At 39.1% G+C, this 15,804-nt stretch overlaps 1 protein-coding gene across 7 annotated transcripts in view; it reads right to left on the reverse strand.

The window, feature by feature from the left end:
• The window catches only part of LOC126278000 (uncharacterized), a 269,064-nt gene extending 268,165 nt beyond the window's left edge, over positions 1 to 899 (reverse strand). For 2 of the 7 annotated variants that reach the window (XM_049977688.1, XM_049977683.1), the window contains exon 1: positions 781 to 899. In XM_049977688.1, the coding sequence (XP_049833645.1) occupies positions 781 to 797 (17 nt within the window). In that variant the 5' untranslated portion in view covers positions 798 to 899. The other 5 variants (XM_049977689.1, XM_049977687.1, XM_049977684.1 and 2 more) reach the window with 5 other exon arrangements.
• Between the last annotated feature and the right edge of the window lie 14,905 nt (positions 900 to 15,804).

The following is a 15,804-nucleotide window of genomic DNA, read 5'->3' on the forward strand; positions in this document are numbered from 1 at the left end:
CTTCTACACTGATGCCGACAGGCATAAAATATTAAAACAGATTTGTAAAATTATTCTTTTGGAGTTAGTACTTAGCTCTCTTACTTATAATTCTCGTCATGAAAGAAAAACAAATCACACTGCTTTAGTTCTGTGTTCCTTCATACGGTTTAAATTACTATTTACAAGCAATGGATGTGATTCTGATCTGTCATAACCTTAAGACACATCAGTTCTCTTAAGATGAAAACTAAACTAGTTTTTCTCAAGCACATGATCCTTCTGGTTCGAAAGTAGCACTTGCATGCCTCTCCATCGCGCTTTTTTCCCCATAACGGGCTTACTGGCACGCATTAACCATATGACGGTATTTCTGCACAGCTACAATCTTCTCTTCTGTATGTATGAAATGATTAAAAATAAAATTACATGTGTGGGGTGTGCATTTTGAAGCTGTTGTCGATTAAATCGACAGTTTTTTTCGTGTCTTCGGTATTCTCCTCCACTACCGACAGATCAGCGTCAATTGTGACTACTTATCAGTCAACAGTAAACTCGTTTTACATTATCTTTACTTTCAGACACGCGTCATCCGCTGACCAAAAATATTCAACAAACGGTAAGTCACTGTCAAAGCAGATCTCAACTAAAAAATTTGTCTGGACCAATGAGTTGCACAACACTTTCAGGAATTTGGAAAAATTAACGTAATTTTTCAAATTGACTGAACTATATATACCGCAAATTTTGATACACGCAACTGTCTTTCTTATTGCAGCTGTCAACTATTAACAAACTCACCACGGGGGGCGTGGCATTCTCTTATGTATACTATCCCAGTACCGCAATCTCGACCGCCATCTTTAACTAACTACAGCTGATGCTAGAATGAAAACACGTCTGCAGGAAACCAATCAAAGAGGGAAAGTCTACAGTTGCTCTCTCAATTCCTAGTTCCAGCGGCTATGGACAGGTAAAACGTTCTGTCTTCATTTATTCAACAGGTTTCATTTAATTGCAGCTGTCGAAAAGAAATGACATCTCTGCCAACAGCGGATCACTGGCAGATATTTTCCAGTCAACATGCTGTTGTTCCTCTATGAAATTACTGACTTGCAACAACGAAACTCAACAGCAAATTCCTGCTAACATGACAGATTAGTATGAGAGCTGTAAAAATAGCTTAATTCGCACAATATTCCGTTATTTTGTGCTATAAGAACTATACAACCATCACAACAACGTTGAAAATTAGTGTGATGAACATTCTTCAGACTATGTGAACCACATATACTTACACATCTGTTAGAATGGCTGCGCGATTATTTCTGTTTCATTACAATTGGAGATCTGCAGCAAAATATGTCAAATTCTGAATGTGCTCTAAAGTTAAATTCCGTGAACATTCGTCTCAAAGGAAGGGCCTAAAGACTTGAGGTAATTTATAATTGTATAGCAAAAGCTTTTTGGGTTAAAACAACAATGTTGTATTATTCTTTATTGGCTCGCCAATATAAATGTCTCGTTCCAGAGAGAGGGCATTGTTAGGCTTGTATCTGCTGTACCACTTTAGCAATAAGATGGTGGCTGCATACCTAGCGTAAGTAAATAGTAGAGTCTGCACAGGATACGATGACCAATGCGCAGTCACCGGTTTTCGTCCAGAGCTCTGGGTGATTTTATTTGTTTGTTCAGAAGGAGAGGCCCACAGTGTTTGCCACCTTTCGGACAGTCGGCGATGACAGAATCGACACGCCTTGCTAACATTCTCATACGATTTTAAAGAACCCATTTGGTAAAAAAAAATTCATTTTTGCGTTACTTATAGATTTATGTCAGGTTAATAATGATGTGTTCACCATTTCGTTAATGTTCATAGTTATTGTGATGTTCACATGGAAATAAGACATTATACATTAGAAACAAATGTGATGATAAGTCAAACACTTTATTGATGGGGAAAAATGACAGGGCTGAAAATTGAAAAGTAAATCAAGAAAATATTTACTTATTCTCAGACAGTCATGGAAGAGGGTTAGCTGAAACACTGAAAGAAAAAATGGAAGAGGTAAATGTTATGGGTCTAGTGAAACCAGATGCGCCTCTGCATGTTTTTACGAAAGATAGCCACAAATACAAAGATTCGGGTTCAAATAACTCATTTATAATAATAGCTGGAGCAAATGATGTTTGCAATAACGAAGCGAAACATGCAATAAGAGATCTGAAGAAAATGCTAGAGTGTGTGCCAGCATTCAAAAAACTATTATTAGTATTTCTGAGCAACACTACCTAACACAAACATCTTGTCTAAATAAAGAAATATAAATTACAAATCGTAAAATTGAGAAAATGTAAAAACTGTTCTGCAATGTGAGCTTTCTTAAAGCTGCCAGTCTAAGAGAAAACTTCACAATGCATGGTATGCACAGGAACAGCAGTGGCAAATCTGGATTGTGTGACTTAATACTGGAAAACCTAAATCAATGCAATGAATCACAGCATCCACCAATAACAGTAAGTATGGTGGAGCCTAATCTAGGATCACAGATTGGTACTACTGCAGTGACTTCGGTTAAATTGAGAAACAATTCAAGTAAAGAAATCGACGTAGATGATTTGTCAAGCTCAATTTCTTCTACATCAACTGTCCTGTCAAGAGTGGAAGTGTCATTAACTCCAACTACAGCATTGGGAAAATTAACATAAATTGCAGCAGTATCAACAACTATATGACAGTGCACCATAAAAGCTACTGTAGTGTCACCAAGGCCTCCAGCAGTCTATAATCAAAAGAGGAGCTTGAGGCCCAGGAAACCTGCTCTACTAAATTAAGATTTCTTATGATTTCGGAACAAAAAGGGGAAAACCATGACTTAGGTAAGTCAGTCAGAAATGACGCTCAGCAAAAGATCAATTATCTAAAGTGCATGTGCAAAAACTCACCCATCTTGAAACCTAGTAACTCACTTCCTCAGAAAGTCAATACTAAATGTGACAAACTTTGTATTTTCCATCAAAATATAAGGGGGCTAAAAAGTAAACTAGAACTGTTGACAATGAATATTAGTGACAGTAAAACTATTGATAGTGCCGATATTATTTGTTTTACCGAAGACCATGTAAAGGAGGGTACCAATATGCTGAATCTAAATGGCTTTCATATTGCCTCACACTTCTGTAGAAACAGTATGCAGAAGGGTGGTGTGATAATACATGTAAAAAAGAATATAATGTATAGATCTCTAGAGCTCAAAAAATACTGTTTTGATCAGCATTTTGAAGCTTGTGGTATAGAAGTTAGCACCGAGACCCTGTCACTCTTTGTAGTAACAGTGTATAGGGCCCCATCAAGGAACGAATGTATGTTCTTTAAGCAACTCGAATCTCTTCTATTCCATATATATTAAAAAAATAAAAATATTGTTGTCTTATGAGACTTTAACATTGATTTTCTAGATTATGATAGTAGTAGGGCTCACCTGCTGCATATAATGAACACATACAACCTCACATCCATGGTAGACTTCCCCACAAGGGTTATGAACTACTGTTCAGGTCTTATGGATAATATTTTCATTGATGAGAATAGAAACACCAATCTAATAATAAAACAAGTCATAAATGGTCTTTCGGACCATGACAGCCAATTGCTAACTATCAATGATATATGCCCACACAAGAAGAACAAAGTCTGTAAAAGGTCATTTAGGGTCATTAATAATGAAAATCTCATGATCTTCATCAGTTATCTTCAACTCAATGACTGGAGTCCAATTTATAGAGCACTGAAAGTCAATGACAAACTTAATCTATTTATAAATGTCTTTACGTGCCACTTTAAAGCTGTCTTCCCTCTAAGAACTGCAAAGAACAAGTACCAGAGTCATACCAGCAAACAGTGGCACACAAAAGGAATAAAACCATCATGTAGGACTACAAGACTGCTTTATGTTTCTCTCAGAAATACAAATGATCCTGAAATAAGAGCTCATTATAAAAGACACTGCCAGATCTTAAATGAAGTTCTGATAAAGGCAAAAAGTATGTTCATCAAATCAGAAATAGATAATTCTGGCAACAAAATAAAAACCATCTGGGGTATTATTAAAAGACAAAATGGTAGTTACTGAAACGATGTAGAAAATATTGAAGTTACACATAGTGGGAATATCATTGATAAAGGTGACAATGTTGCAAAGATTTTCAACAAGCATTTTTTGACTGCAGCAGATAAAATAGGGTGCAATGGTTCTATAAATGAGGCTCTGAATCTTTTACAAAGAAGTCGACTTAGTGCAACACCCCAGATTAGCAAGCCTCCTGTCACTGTTGAGGAAATTAAGTGTTGAAACACACACACATTTTCATTTGTGAAGTCCTGTGCCACATCTTAAATGAATCACTGAGACTAGGAATTGTCCCTGATAGACTTAAATATGCAGTTGTGAAACCATTGTACAAGAAGGGTGACAGAAGCGAAGTAACCAATTATCGTCCTATTTCACTCTTGACTTGTTTGTCCAAGATTCTCGAGAAACTTGTACACAGAAGGATTCTTGAACATCTTAGTAAATACCATATTCCCAATAAAAGTCAATTTGGTTTCCAGAAAAACCTCTCAACAAAGATGCAATATATTCTTTCACCAATGCAATTCTTGAATCAATCAATTTATAAAATGTCCCCAACTGGAATTTTTTGTGATCTTTCAAAGGCGTTCGATTGCGTGAACCATGAGATTTTTCTGAGAAAGGCAGAATTTTATGGGTTAACTGGAGAAGCAGGGATGTGGCTTGCCACCTATTTAAAGGACCGGAAACAGGAAGTCATGGTAAACGACACTAATGGGGAACCAGTGTCCTCTTCTTGGGGCACAATAAACTGTGGAGTCCCACAGGGCTCTATTCTGGGTCCTCTACTTTCCTTATTTTCATAAATGACCTTCCAATGCGTACAAGGGCTAAGGCAAAATTTACTTTGTCTGCAGATGACACGACGATTCTGGTAGACAATTCAACAAATACTAATCTTGAGATCACTGTAAATGTAAGTTTTCAGGAGATCTTTAACTGGTTTACCTCTAATGGACTATCACTAATTTTTGAAAAAACTCAATTGTTTCAATTCCATACAAGCCAAAATACCGAAGGTGAGATTAATGTTAAATACAATGATGGGAATTTAGCAAGAGTGGAATCAGCAAAGTTCCTGGGTCTACTTGTTAATAGCAATCTAAACTGGTCCTTACACACTCCTTACCTATATAAAAAACTAAGCTCAGCAATTTACGCTATTCGTGCGATTGCTTCCTTCAGTGACTTAAATACTTTGAAAGCAGCCTATTTTGGTTATTTTCATGCCCTGATGGCCTATGGAATTATATTCTGGAGAAACCAGCCAAAGGCAAACAAAATCCTCATAGCCGAGAAAAGAGTCATTAGGATTCTCTGTGGTGTCAATTACAGAATTCCTGCAGGAAGTTCTTACAAGAACTGAGAATACTTACAACAGTATCTCAGTACATTTTTCTCTGATGTGTTTCTTGTGTAAAAACCATTCCCTTTTTGAAATGATTAGCAAGTATCATAACTGTGACACCAGGGTAAAAAATGATCTACATCTTGAACAAAAGAATCTAAGTATGGTACAAAAACGAGTATACTACTCTAGCATAAAAATATTTAATGCTCTCCCTCAGGTAATAAAAATGTCAGTTACTGATCCACCTACTTTTAAACAGCAACTTAAACAATATCTTCTAAGTAAAACCATTTACTCACTGGACGAATTTATGTATGAGAATATGTGAATTGATTTTGATCTATTGTAAGTCTGTTCAATGTAATTTGTAACTTTTTTACAAAAACAATTCATGTAAACTTTTTTCTATGTAATATATTATTCATTGTACAACCTATTATTATAAACAAATGTCTTAAATCTATGTAAATGACATGTTCTACACCTAATCGATTTATCACAAATGGGTCTACAGAACACGAATGAAATAAATAAATAAGTAATACACTGCACGAAATTCGAAAGTTTGGAATGAAAACTAGGATCGCTATGATTTTGCATTTGATGCATATTACATAATATCTTGCTGTGTATGAAATTTAGCGAACACGTCGAATTTTTCTTTAGACTTGGATGGAAATTCTTCTCTGTCACCTATACCAAGAAAATTGATTTGGTGTAGCACACTCATTTGCGATCGGGCTGCTCCAACGATAAAGCCATAGTGAAATATTCACAACATTCCGCATATTCGAAACATTGCTTGACATATCGAAACCAGATTTTGGCAAATGATTGCAGTCAAACAGGAGAGTATTTTGCCATAATGTAATTATGCAAACCATCATTGTCTGCTATATTATTCCACTAACTACAGAGTTTTTCGATGAAAGAATGTAATTTTTATGTGCGATCGATAGCTGGTGATACGAGAAAAGCTATGGATTTTGGCAACACATAAGCAATGACATTACACTTTATTTTGTACCGACGATGTGCTTTTTCAGAAGATACTGACCTTACTTTTCCTCAGTTACTCATTTAATAAACTTAATAAACCAGTGTTTCAGAATTCTGTTACAATTGTGTCTGCACAACATATTAGTGTGTAAACTCCGCTGACTTTTGGCAACAAGAAAAATGTGTAGGTTTTATGCAAAATTCACTACCCATTACGCTTCTCTCAAAGTTAGAAATGACTTACAAGCATGTTCAGCAGAATTCTTTTTAGGTGCTAATCAAAGCAGAGGTGACATATCTTTTCGAATGGTCACCGATTAAAATGAGAGTAGGCTTCAGTTTAGAACGGCACTTCCCCTCCAGCACTCGCCATTTCCCCTGCAGCATCTGCCAGCAACCCCCATCACTACTAAATGCGCAAACAAAGTTGGCACTTGGTGCACTGAGTGATGGGAGCGGCTGTAAATGGGCATGCCTCTGCAGTGGCTCCCTACTGCTCTCCCCACTCATGCCCTGCCTACTGCGCATCTACTGACCACTCTCTACAAGAGATCAGGCAGAAATGGCGTCGTATCTATTGAATGCAAAACAAAGTTACATTCTCGATGTGGAATAGTTGATCCTCCGCTGAAGTTTGACGAAAACACAACAGAGAATGAAAATGTGATAACTGCAGAGACATATTAGATGCACTTGTTGTTCTGAAAAACAGAAATTAGTGGTGATAGTACTACAATTTTTTTTATTGGAACTACCCGTTATGTGATTCAGATGTTGCTGCTTCCTTGAATACACACAAACAACGCTAACATATGATGAATCTCTCAGTGGAAATTTGGGAGCACTTATCATTTTAACTGATAGCCCCAAAATCGACTCGAGTGTAAATGAGCCAATAGTTGCGAAAACAATGAATTCTAGCAAGCCTGGGGCCTGCCTTTCAGAGATAATTAAGAATGTTTACCTTAGAGAAATTGTTGTCTTCAAACGTTTTGTAGCCCTTTCGGCAGCTTTCTACCACACACAGGTGATTTTTGAACTGTGACAAAACCAGTTTCAAAGTTGAGGGGGCTCACAAGGATGACAGTCAGTGAACTTAGTTTGAAATTCAGGCATCATTTGTCGATTTGCATTTTAAAAAGATGGTCATTATTTGTGAACTCATGATACTTAAAAGAAAATATCGTACAAAAGAATAATGGGTGCACATCATATGGAATAACACGCTACTAAATAAGAAGTTTTACACAATGTTTCATAAATGTCAACAACATGAAAAGATATTTTTCCAATGTTTGCGAAAGAGTGTTAAAATTTTTGATGAATTACTTCACATTTTGCCTGCATTAACATACAAAAACATGAACATGAGAACACCCAAATGAACAAAAGGTGTCCCAAAAAATTGAAACTACTATTCAACTGATTTCTTCCTGTCCCTTGAATTTCCATATTTATGTTCGAATAATCATACAAATTTGTGTTGAAAACTGTTGGTCTTTTTTTTCACTTCTTCTCTAAAGGCGCATGTCGACTAGCAAGTAAACCCTGCAAGTAATTCCTGTAAGCACTTGCTAGATGTTTACACTAGAACAAAACCTTGCAAAAGTTTACTTATACAAATCTCACTTTGGCAAGTAATTTCAGGAAGGTGCTGCAAGTAATTCAGAAGGCTTTCCACTGAAGTTGCGTCATGAGATACGAAAGTGGAAGATTACAGTGTTGTGTTTAAAAACATAGCAGCCACCATCGTTGGTGTATTATTATTATTATTATTATTATTATTATTATTATTGTTATTGAAGAAAAATCTGTATAAAATACAAAATTTAATAAAAAAAGCAATGAGCAATGTTTGGGTGAAGAGAAGTACACAAAGTTAACACGTAACACTATTGCTTGAAATAAAATTGGAGAACTTTGCTCAGTTTAAGAAGCTTCTGAGGATGTTGAGTGCTAGTTTAAAACATCTTCTGTCTGTTGTATAATCGTATATTCGAAAACAGGATACAAAAATGCAACAAGCAAACAGACAGCTTTTTAATTACTCTTCGATTTTGAGATTGGTAGTTATTACTTGGTAACTAACATAATGTATTTATGTGCATGCAAACATTAGAAGAATCTTCTAAAATTTAAATACATCTGTACTGCCGTTCTACTTCCCCTTGTGACGAAAAAGTAGTCCATAAATGAATTTCGCGCTTCCTTCACTGTGGTGGCCAATTAGAGGTTCCAATGGCACATTTGAGGGAGAAAGTTTCAGAAACTGCTTCGTGGTGACAGTTTTGGTCATACTGAGTTATGCATGCCATCCAGTTATCAATGTCGAAGTCTGCCATGTGCAGGAAAGTAGTCTTGGATAAATCCTGCTTTCTATAGTGGCACTGTGACCTTCAAATTTTACGTAGTTGCACAGTTTTCAGCATGGCACCACCTGAAATCATATGGACTGATATTAATGTTATAGTGCAGGTTATGACATTAGAGCTCTGGGAAGAATGAAACAAAACCGAAGCGAAATGTTAGATCCAGAAATAGATTTTGTGCAGGTATGAACAAGGGCCCACAAACATATTTACAAAAGATATAACACTCAAAGACGAAAATACTGTCTACTGTGAAAAACTAACAGATGACTTGTATAAATATCATCTGTAGAGATGTCACTCTTCTAAGAATTTATATCTTACTGTATTCAATGATCTAAGTATTTTGAATAACTAATAGCTGCCGAAGGTGATGTGGCAACAGTTAAACTAAAGATTAGTTATTCAAAATACGTATAACTAATCTTTAGTTTAACTGTTGCCACATCACCTTCGGCAGCTATTTATTACTACTTACTACTAAATGCCTTCTCTGAAAACTACCAACAACAAATGGAAATACATTGGATCTAATGGCAACAAATAGATCAGACCTCCTTGAGGATGTCCACATTGGAACTGATGTCAATGACCATTATATGTTTGTGGTAACAATTATTACCAAAGTACAACAAGCAGAAAGAAATATAAGTCCAGTAAACTAGATAAAAATCACTAGTGTCATATCTCTATTAGGAACTTAAAATGTTTGGCACAGGGCAGGAGCATGTAGAGGATTCTGGCTCAAGTTTGAAAGAATAATTGACCATGCAACGGACAGATATACATCCAGTAGAAGAGTTCATAATAGGAGGGAACCTCCATCGTATACAGTCACTGTAAAGAAACTTCTAAAGATTACTGCATAATATGTGTAAAAGAAAGCCTAGGGCTATAGACAGAGAGTTGCTGAATCAAGTTCATTTGGCTGTCAAGAGGGCAATGCATTATGTCTTCAATGACTGCTCTAGCAGAATATTGTCGAGTGATCTTACACAGAACCCAAAGAAATTCTGGTTACATGTAAAGGCTGTTAGTGGCACCAAGAATAGTGTCCAGTCCCTAGTGAATGAGACAGTAACTGAAATTAAGGTTGGAAAGCAAAAGCTGAAATGCTTAACTTCATTTTCCAGTATTCCTTTACAAAGGAAAATCCAGGAGAACTGCCCCAATTCAATACTCATACCACTGAAAAGATAAATGAAATAAGCATTAGTGTCAGTGGTGTTTCAAAACAGCTGAAATCGTTAAAATCGAACAAAGCTCCAGACCCCGATGGAATCCCTGTCAGATTCTATATTGAATCTGCAGCTGAGCTTCCCATTTGCAGCTGAGCTAGCCCATCTTCTAACTACAATCTTTCATAGATCCCTTGAACAAAAAACCATGGCCAGTTCTTGGAAAAAGGCACAGGTCACACTCATCTACAAGTGATCCACAAAACTACCAATCAGTATTCTTGACATCAATTTGTTGTAGAATCTTAGACCATATTCTCAGCCCAAACATAATGAGGTATCTTGAACAGAATGACCTCCTCCATTCCAACCAGTAAGGATGTCCAAAACATCAGTCATGTGAAACCCAACATGAACTTTCCTCACAAGACATATTGAAAACTATTGATCAAGAAATCAAGTAGGTGCAGTATTTCTTAATTTCCGAAAAGTATTTGACTCAGTACCACATTTACATTTGTTGTCAAAAGGATGATCATACGGGGTATCAAGTGCAATTTGTGACTGGATTGAGGACTTTTCGGTAGGGAGGATACAGCATATTATCTTGGATGTGATTCATCACCAGACTTAGAAGTAACATGGATGTGCCCCAGAGAAGTGTGTTGGGATTCTTGCTTTTCGTATTGTATATTAATGATCTGGCAGGCAATATTAATAGTGAAATCAGGCTTTTTGCAGATGACACAGTTATCTATAATGAATTACTATCTGAGAAAAGTACATAAACATTCAGTCAGAGCTTGAAAATATTTCAGTGTGATGCAGAGATTGGCAACTTGCTCTAAATGTTCAGAAACAGAAAATTTTGCACTTCACAAAACGAAAAAACGTAGTATCCTATGACTATAATATCAATGAGTAACTGTTGGAATTTCCCAACTCATACAAACATCTTGGTGTAGCACTTTGTAGGGTTATGAAATGGAGTGATCACATAGACTCAGTCGTGAATAAAACAGATGGTAGATTCAGTTTATTGGTAGAATACCGGGGAAATGCAGTCAGTTGACAAAGGAGTTTGCTTACAAATCACTCATGTGACGAGTTCTTGAGAAATGCTCTGTAAGACTCTTGAAGTGAGACATAAACTATAGTGAGAAAGTGTATTAACTATGTTTCAGGAACTGGCCTTAAAAGATGACTCTAGGAATATACTACAACCCTGTATATATGATTCTCGTAAGGGTAGTGAGGATAAGATTAGAGTAATTGCTGCATGCATAGAGGCATTCAAACAATTATTGTTCTGGTGCCCCAGATGTGAATAGAATGGAAAGAGGGCCTAATGACTGGTACTATGGGACCTACCCTCTGCCATGCATCTTACGGTGGTTTGCAGAGTATGGATGTAGATGTAGAAGTAAACATAGATGTAGATATAGATATTTCCCGCTTATAACCCACAATTTCTACAGTGCTGGGTCTCACAAAGTATATATAACTAGTTTTTTTATACATATCAAGTTTATTTATTAATTCATCCAAAAATCTTCCAAGATTTTGGGATAGCCCTGTAGTGTGGGTGTGCCAATAAGTGACACACACAAAAGCTCACACGCACACTGCAGCAGAAGGTTAAACATAAGTTGTTTTTCTTGTATTTCCGAAAAGCTGCAAATCGTACCTGTCAACCACTCTTTTGACTTTTTTCAATAATAAAATGAAAACACATTGAATTCAAATGGAATATAGCAGCAATTACTCCACAATAACTCTAACAGAGTGCAAGTGTTTCGAAATACAGCCATCAGGGAAAAGCTGTGGAAGAAAAGTGTTGTAACTAAGTATAATAACGTCGAATTTTTTGTGGCATGACAGAAGTTGTGTCTCTTAAGTAGCGCCACTAGATACTGGGAGCTCAAACATGCAGTTTCATTGTAGCTACAGTATACCATTAGCTGTGTGATCATTTTGTTGAGTGTGTATAATCCTAGGTTAAGTCAAATGGTTCAAATGGCTCTGAGCACTATGGGACTTAACATCTATGGTCATCAGTCCCATAGAACTTAGAACTACTTAAACCTAATTAACCTAAGGACAACACACAACACCCAGCCATCACAAGGCAGAGAAAATCCCTGACCCCGCCGGGAATCGAACCCGGGAACCCGGGTGTGGGAAGCGAGAACGCTACCGCACGACCACGAGATGCGGGCATGGGTTAAGTCACCCACTTGCTGTAATATAAGGGTTTGAGTCCTTGGAAGTGTTTCAAATCTTGCAACATGAATGTCATGTCACGGCACTCTTGCTATTTTGGTTGCAGGGTGTTAGAGTATGCATGAGTCAGTCTTTTGCGAACTGTAATTGTTAGTACTTAGTGCACTGACAGCCAAGATAGGCAGCAATGTAATCCAAGAAGCAAGGAAAGAACATCGACGACTATATTTAAAAGAAATGCAAAACATGGGCTTCTGTGCACACCAATGCATTGCTCGTTGGCATCCCTGTTACAGAGGCAAAGGTGGTTAACGTTCGAAAACTGTTGGTCAATGGATATGATGCCCAATGGGCAAATGATACTCGTCCGCAGTAATACAAACATGTGATTGAAAAGAGAAAAGTAACTGAAAATGTGAATACAGACATGGATGACGAAATGTGTGAACAAAGACCTGCAGAAGAGACCCAAAAATTGATTTTGTGTAAAGGTTTCACTTAATTACCTTGACAACAGACACATCTGTCGATGCCTTCGAGAAATCTAAAGTATATCTTTCAGAGGAGAGCAGCCACAGCACCTCTCGTGACGAATATCTTGCAGCAGCCATTCTAGCAGGTGCAGAAGCTCTACATGTTCAGCTGGTCCATTAATTACAAATTTTGAATCTATTGCTGTCTTTTCTTTCTCTCAATGTGAGAACCTGCCCATTTGATACTCATTACTTACATAGCAGAATGTAGTACGAAAAGTACTTAAAAATCTCACCTGGCGCCAAATAAATGAGCTGGTTGAATGAAGTATGTTCTAATTTGTGCAAAAATTACAGTTCGTTGTCAGGCAAGTAAACTTCTTCATATGCTCTAAAAATGCAACTGAAACAATGAGAAAAAATGTCTATAGGAATATGCCTGTACCAGAATATATTTAATCTGCATATGAGCTTTATTTTAAGACATTCTTGTTTGGAAAATAAGTCTCCTAAGAGAACTGGCTTGTTAATTTCCTTTTATACTTGATAAGTGGGTAACTGTGGGGTTAAGTCACCTTTAATTCATTCTGAAATGTGTCGGTTTTTGTACCTGTGGCGCCATATCTTTGGACCCGAGGTTCTTTGACTTAACTTTGTCTATGTTTCCTCAGCGCACTATGTTTGTACAGCCATGTTGTAATCGCATTGTTCTGTGCTTAAATAACTGTTCATTCGACAGCTAAAGTGTGTTATTACTGATCTACAACATGTAATATCTACAGAGGTGACCTCAACATCAGCATCACGCATTCGGGAATTGTTTTGTGCTTCGTTTCACCATTAACGGACTTCGTGTGCCGGTCCACATTGTCTTCAGAACAATGGATCAACCAGTGTCGTTTTGTGCTAGTGCCTCACACGCTATTAACTGTGCTTGCATATTTACTAGTGTACCTAATGTGCGTTTGGTGAAAAGTGAACAACTACCTGGGCCCAGTCGTGCCAGCAGCCACTTAACCACAACCGGCTCAACATGGCCACTGTCAAGTGCAACTAATCAGCACAACATGGCCACCGTCAAGTGCAACTGTGTAGCAGGAGCTGCTACACAGACAGTGCACCCTGCTTAGTGACATTGTGAACGATAATCAAGTGATGGATACGTGGCTCACTCCTCAGCTAAGCAGACCTCTTTGGTTTGGTCTGATGTGCTAACGAAATTCGAGAACTGTAATTTGAACATTCATGTGCATGGGGTCACACATTCTTATATGCCTGACATCATAGCACTGCACCCGCATGCACGCGCCATCTCGGCGACACCGGTCGCTTCGACGGCGCCAGTTTCCGCGACCATCACTCAGTGGTCACACCACGATCGCCTTCTGCCCACTTCCGTAATGGCACCGACCATCCCACCCGCACCGGTTACTGAATCAGCCCCCCTGTAATTGCACTGCAACTGTCTTCTGCCCACTGATGCAATTTCATCGACCATTACAACTGCGCTGCATTCGCCTTTGGGCCTGCAGTTGGGACACATTGAGCTGTCAGTTTCAGTTGCACTGGCTCACTCCACATCGTGTGCTGCTTACAGGCACCCCCCCTTCCCCCCAAGCAGACCTCGGACGATGCATCATTCACCGCTACTGCACTGCACCAGCTCACTCCACATCGTATGCTGCTTACAGGCACCCCCCCCCCCCCCCCCCCAAGCAGACCTCGGGCGACGCATCATCCACCACTATTGCACTTCCAGTATTGCATTGCATTCCATTGGTGGATCATCTACTGGATATCCACGAGATTTCGGACGATGACGCATGTTTCGTCTGCCTGGTGAGCCACCTCCATGTTCATCAGGACCTCATCAGCGATATGCTCCTCTCACCAACCATCTCGCCCAAGTATTTAACGGCAAAAACATTGCTCATCAAATGCCTTTCTCGGCCACCAGCAGAGGCTATCCACCACATCATCCATGAAGAGCACCTCGACGACCGCACACCTTCACAGCTTTGGTGGCGCCTTCATGCATTAATTGACGATCAGGCACTACTAGACGCCACGTTGTGGACCTTGTGAATGGTCAGACTTCCATCGGACCTACAACTTCACCTGCTATCTCACGTAGCTGAACCTCTCGAGATTCGTCTATGCATGGCCGATCAGGCCTACGCAGTCATTCGTCACTGACACCACCTGTCATGTACAACATCGCCATTGCCTTCAATTGACACGCCTGCACCTTCAGTTCAGCGCCCTGCCTGCAGGAGCCAGTGTGTACATCTCAGCAGCACCTGGCAGCCTAGAGGAGGTTCTGCTTGCTACCTCCTGACAGCAGCCTAACCTGCCCGAGCAGCAGCCTGAGCGGTCAGTTGCATCACCCGACCACGCCACACTGCCTCGCCTCCAGGCTTACTTGCTATGCTGGCACCATTCCACTTACGGTGACGCCACTCGCAACTGCTGCACGCCTTGTGCATACTCAACTTATTCCAGTGGGCACGTTTAGGCTCCATGTCGTGCCACGATCGTCCACAGCGCCTACCGTCTGACACTGCACCACTTGCTCCAGCAGCGTGACGCCTCTACTTCATGGATTTGGCATCAGACACTCGCTTTCTCGTCCACACCGATGCCAAAGCATTTGGGCAAAATGCTTTCTCCCACTAACTTCACTTTGATCGCCGCAAATCACTCTCCTATCATGGTCCTTGCCTCCATCAAGATGTCGCTTCGCCTAACACCAGTTGCCACATTCCCTTGGAATTTCTATGTCGGCGACGTGGATGAACCTATGATTGGGTTGGACTTTCTACACCATTACGAACTTTCGCCAGACCTACAAGCTGCAGTGCTCTGCCATGCAACAGGTTCTACTGTTCTGTGTTAGAACGAGTTTGGCACGACTCTGCTCTTGACCCCCTTGACTACGCTTTCCACATGTGCATCTCTGCTCGAGGGTATTACTGCATGACTCTCTGATTTATCAGACTTGTGTACACAGATTGATGAGCTCCGCACACATAATGAGCCATTAGCACCTGCATTGCTACCGCCTCTGCCGAATTGGCTCACGCACGGAGTATGATTCGC

This window comes from Schistocerca gregaria, chromosome 6, assembly GCF_023897955.1.
Source record: "Schistocerca gregaria isolate iqSchGreg1 chromosome 6, iqSchGreg1.2, whole genome shotgun sequence".
Lineage (NCBI taxonomy): Eukaryota > Metazoa > Arthropoda > Insecta > Orthoptera > Acrididae > Schistocerca > Schistocerca gregaria.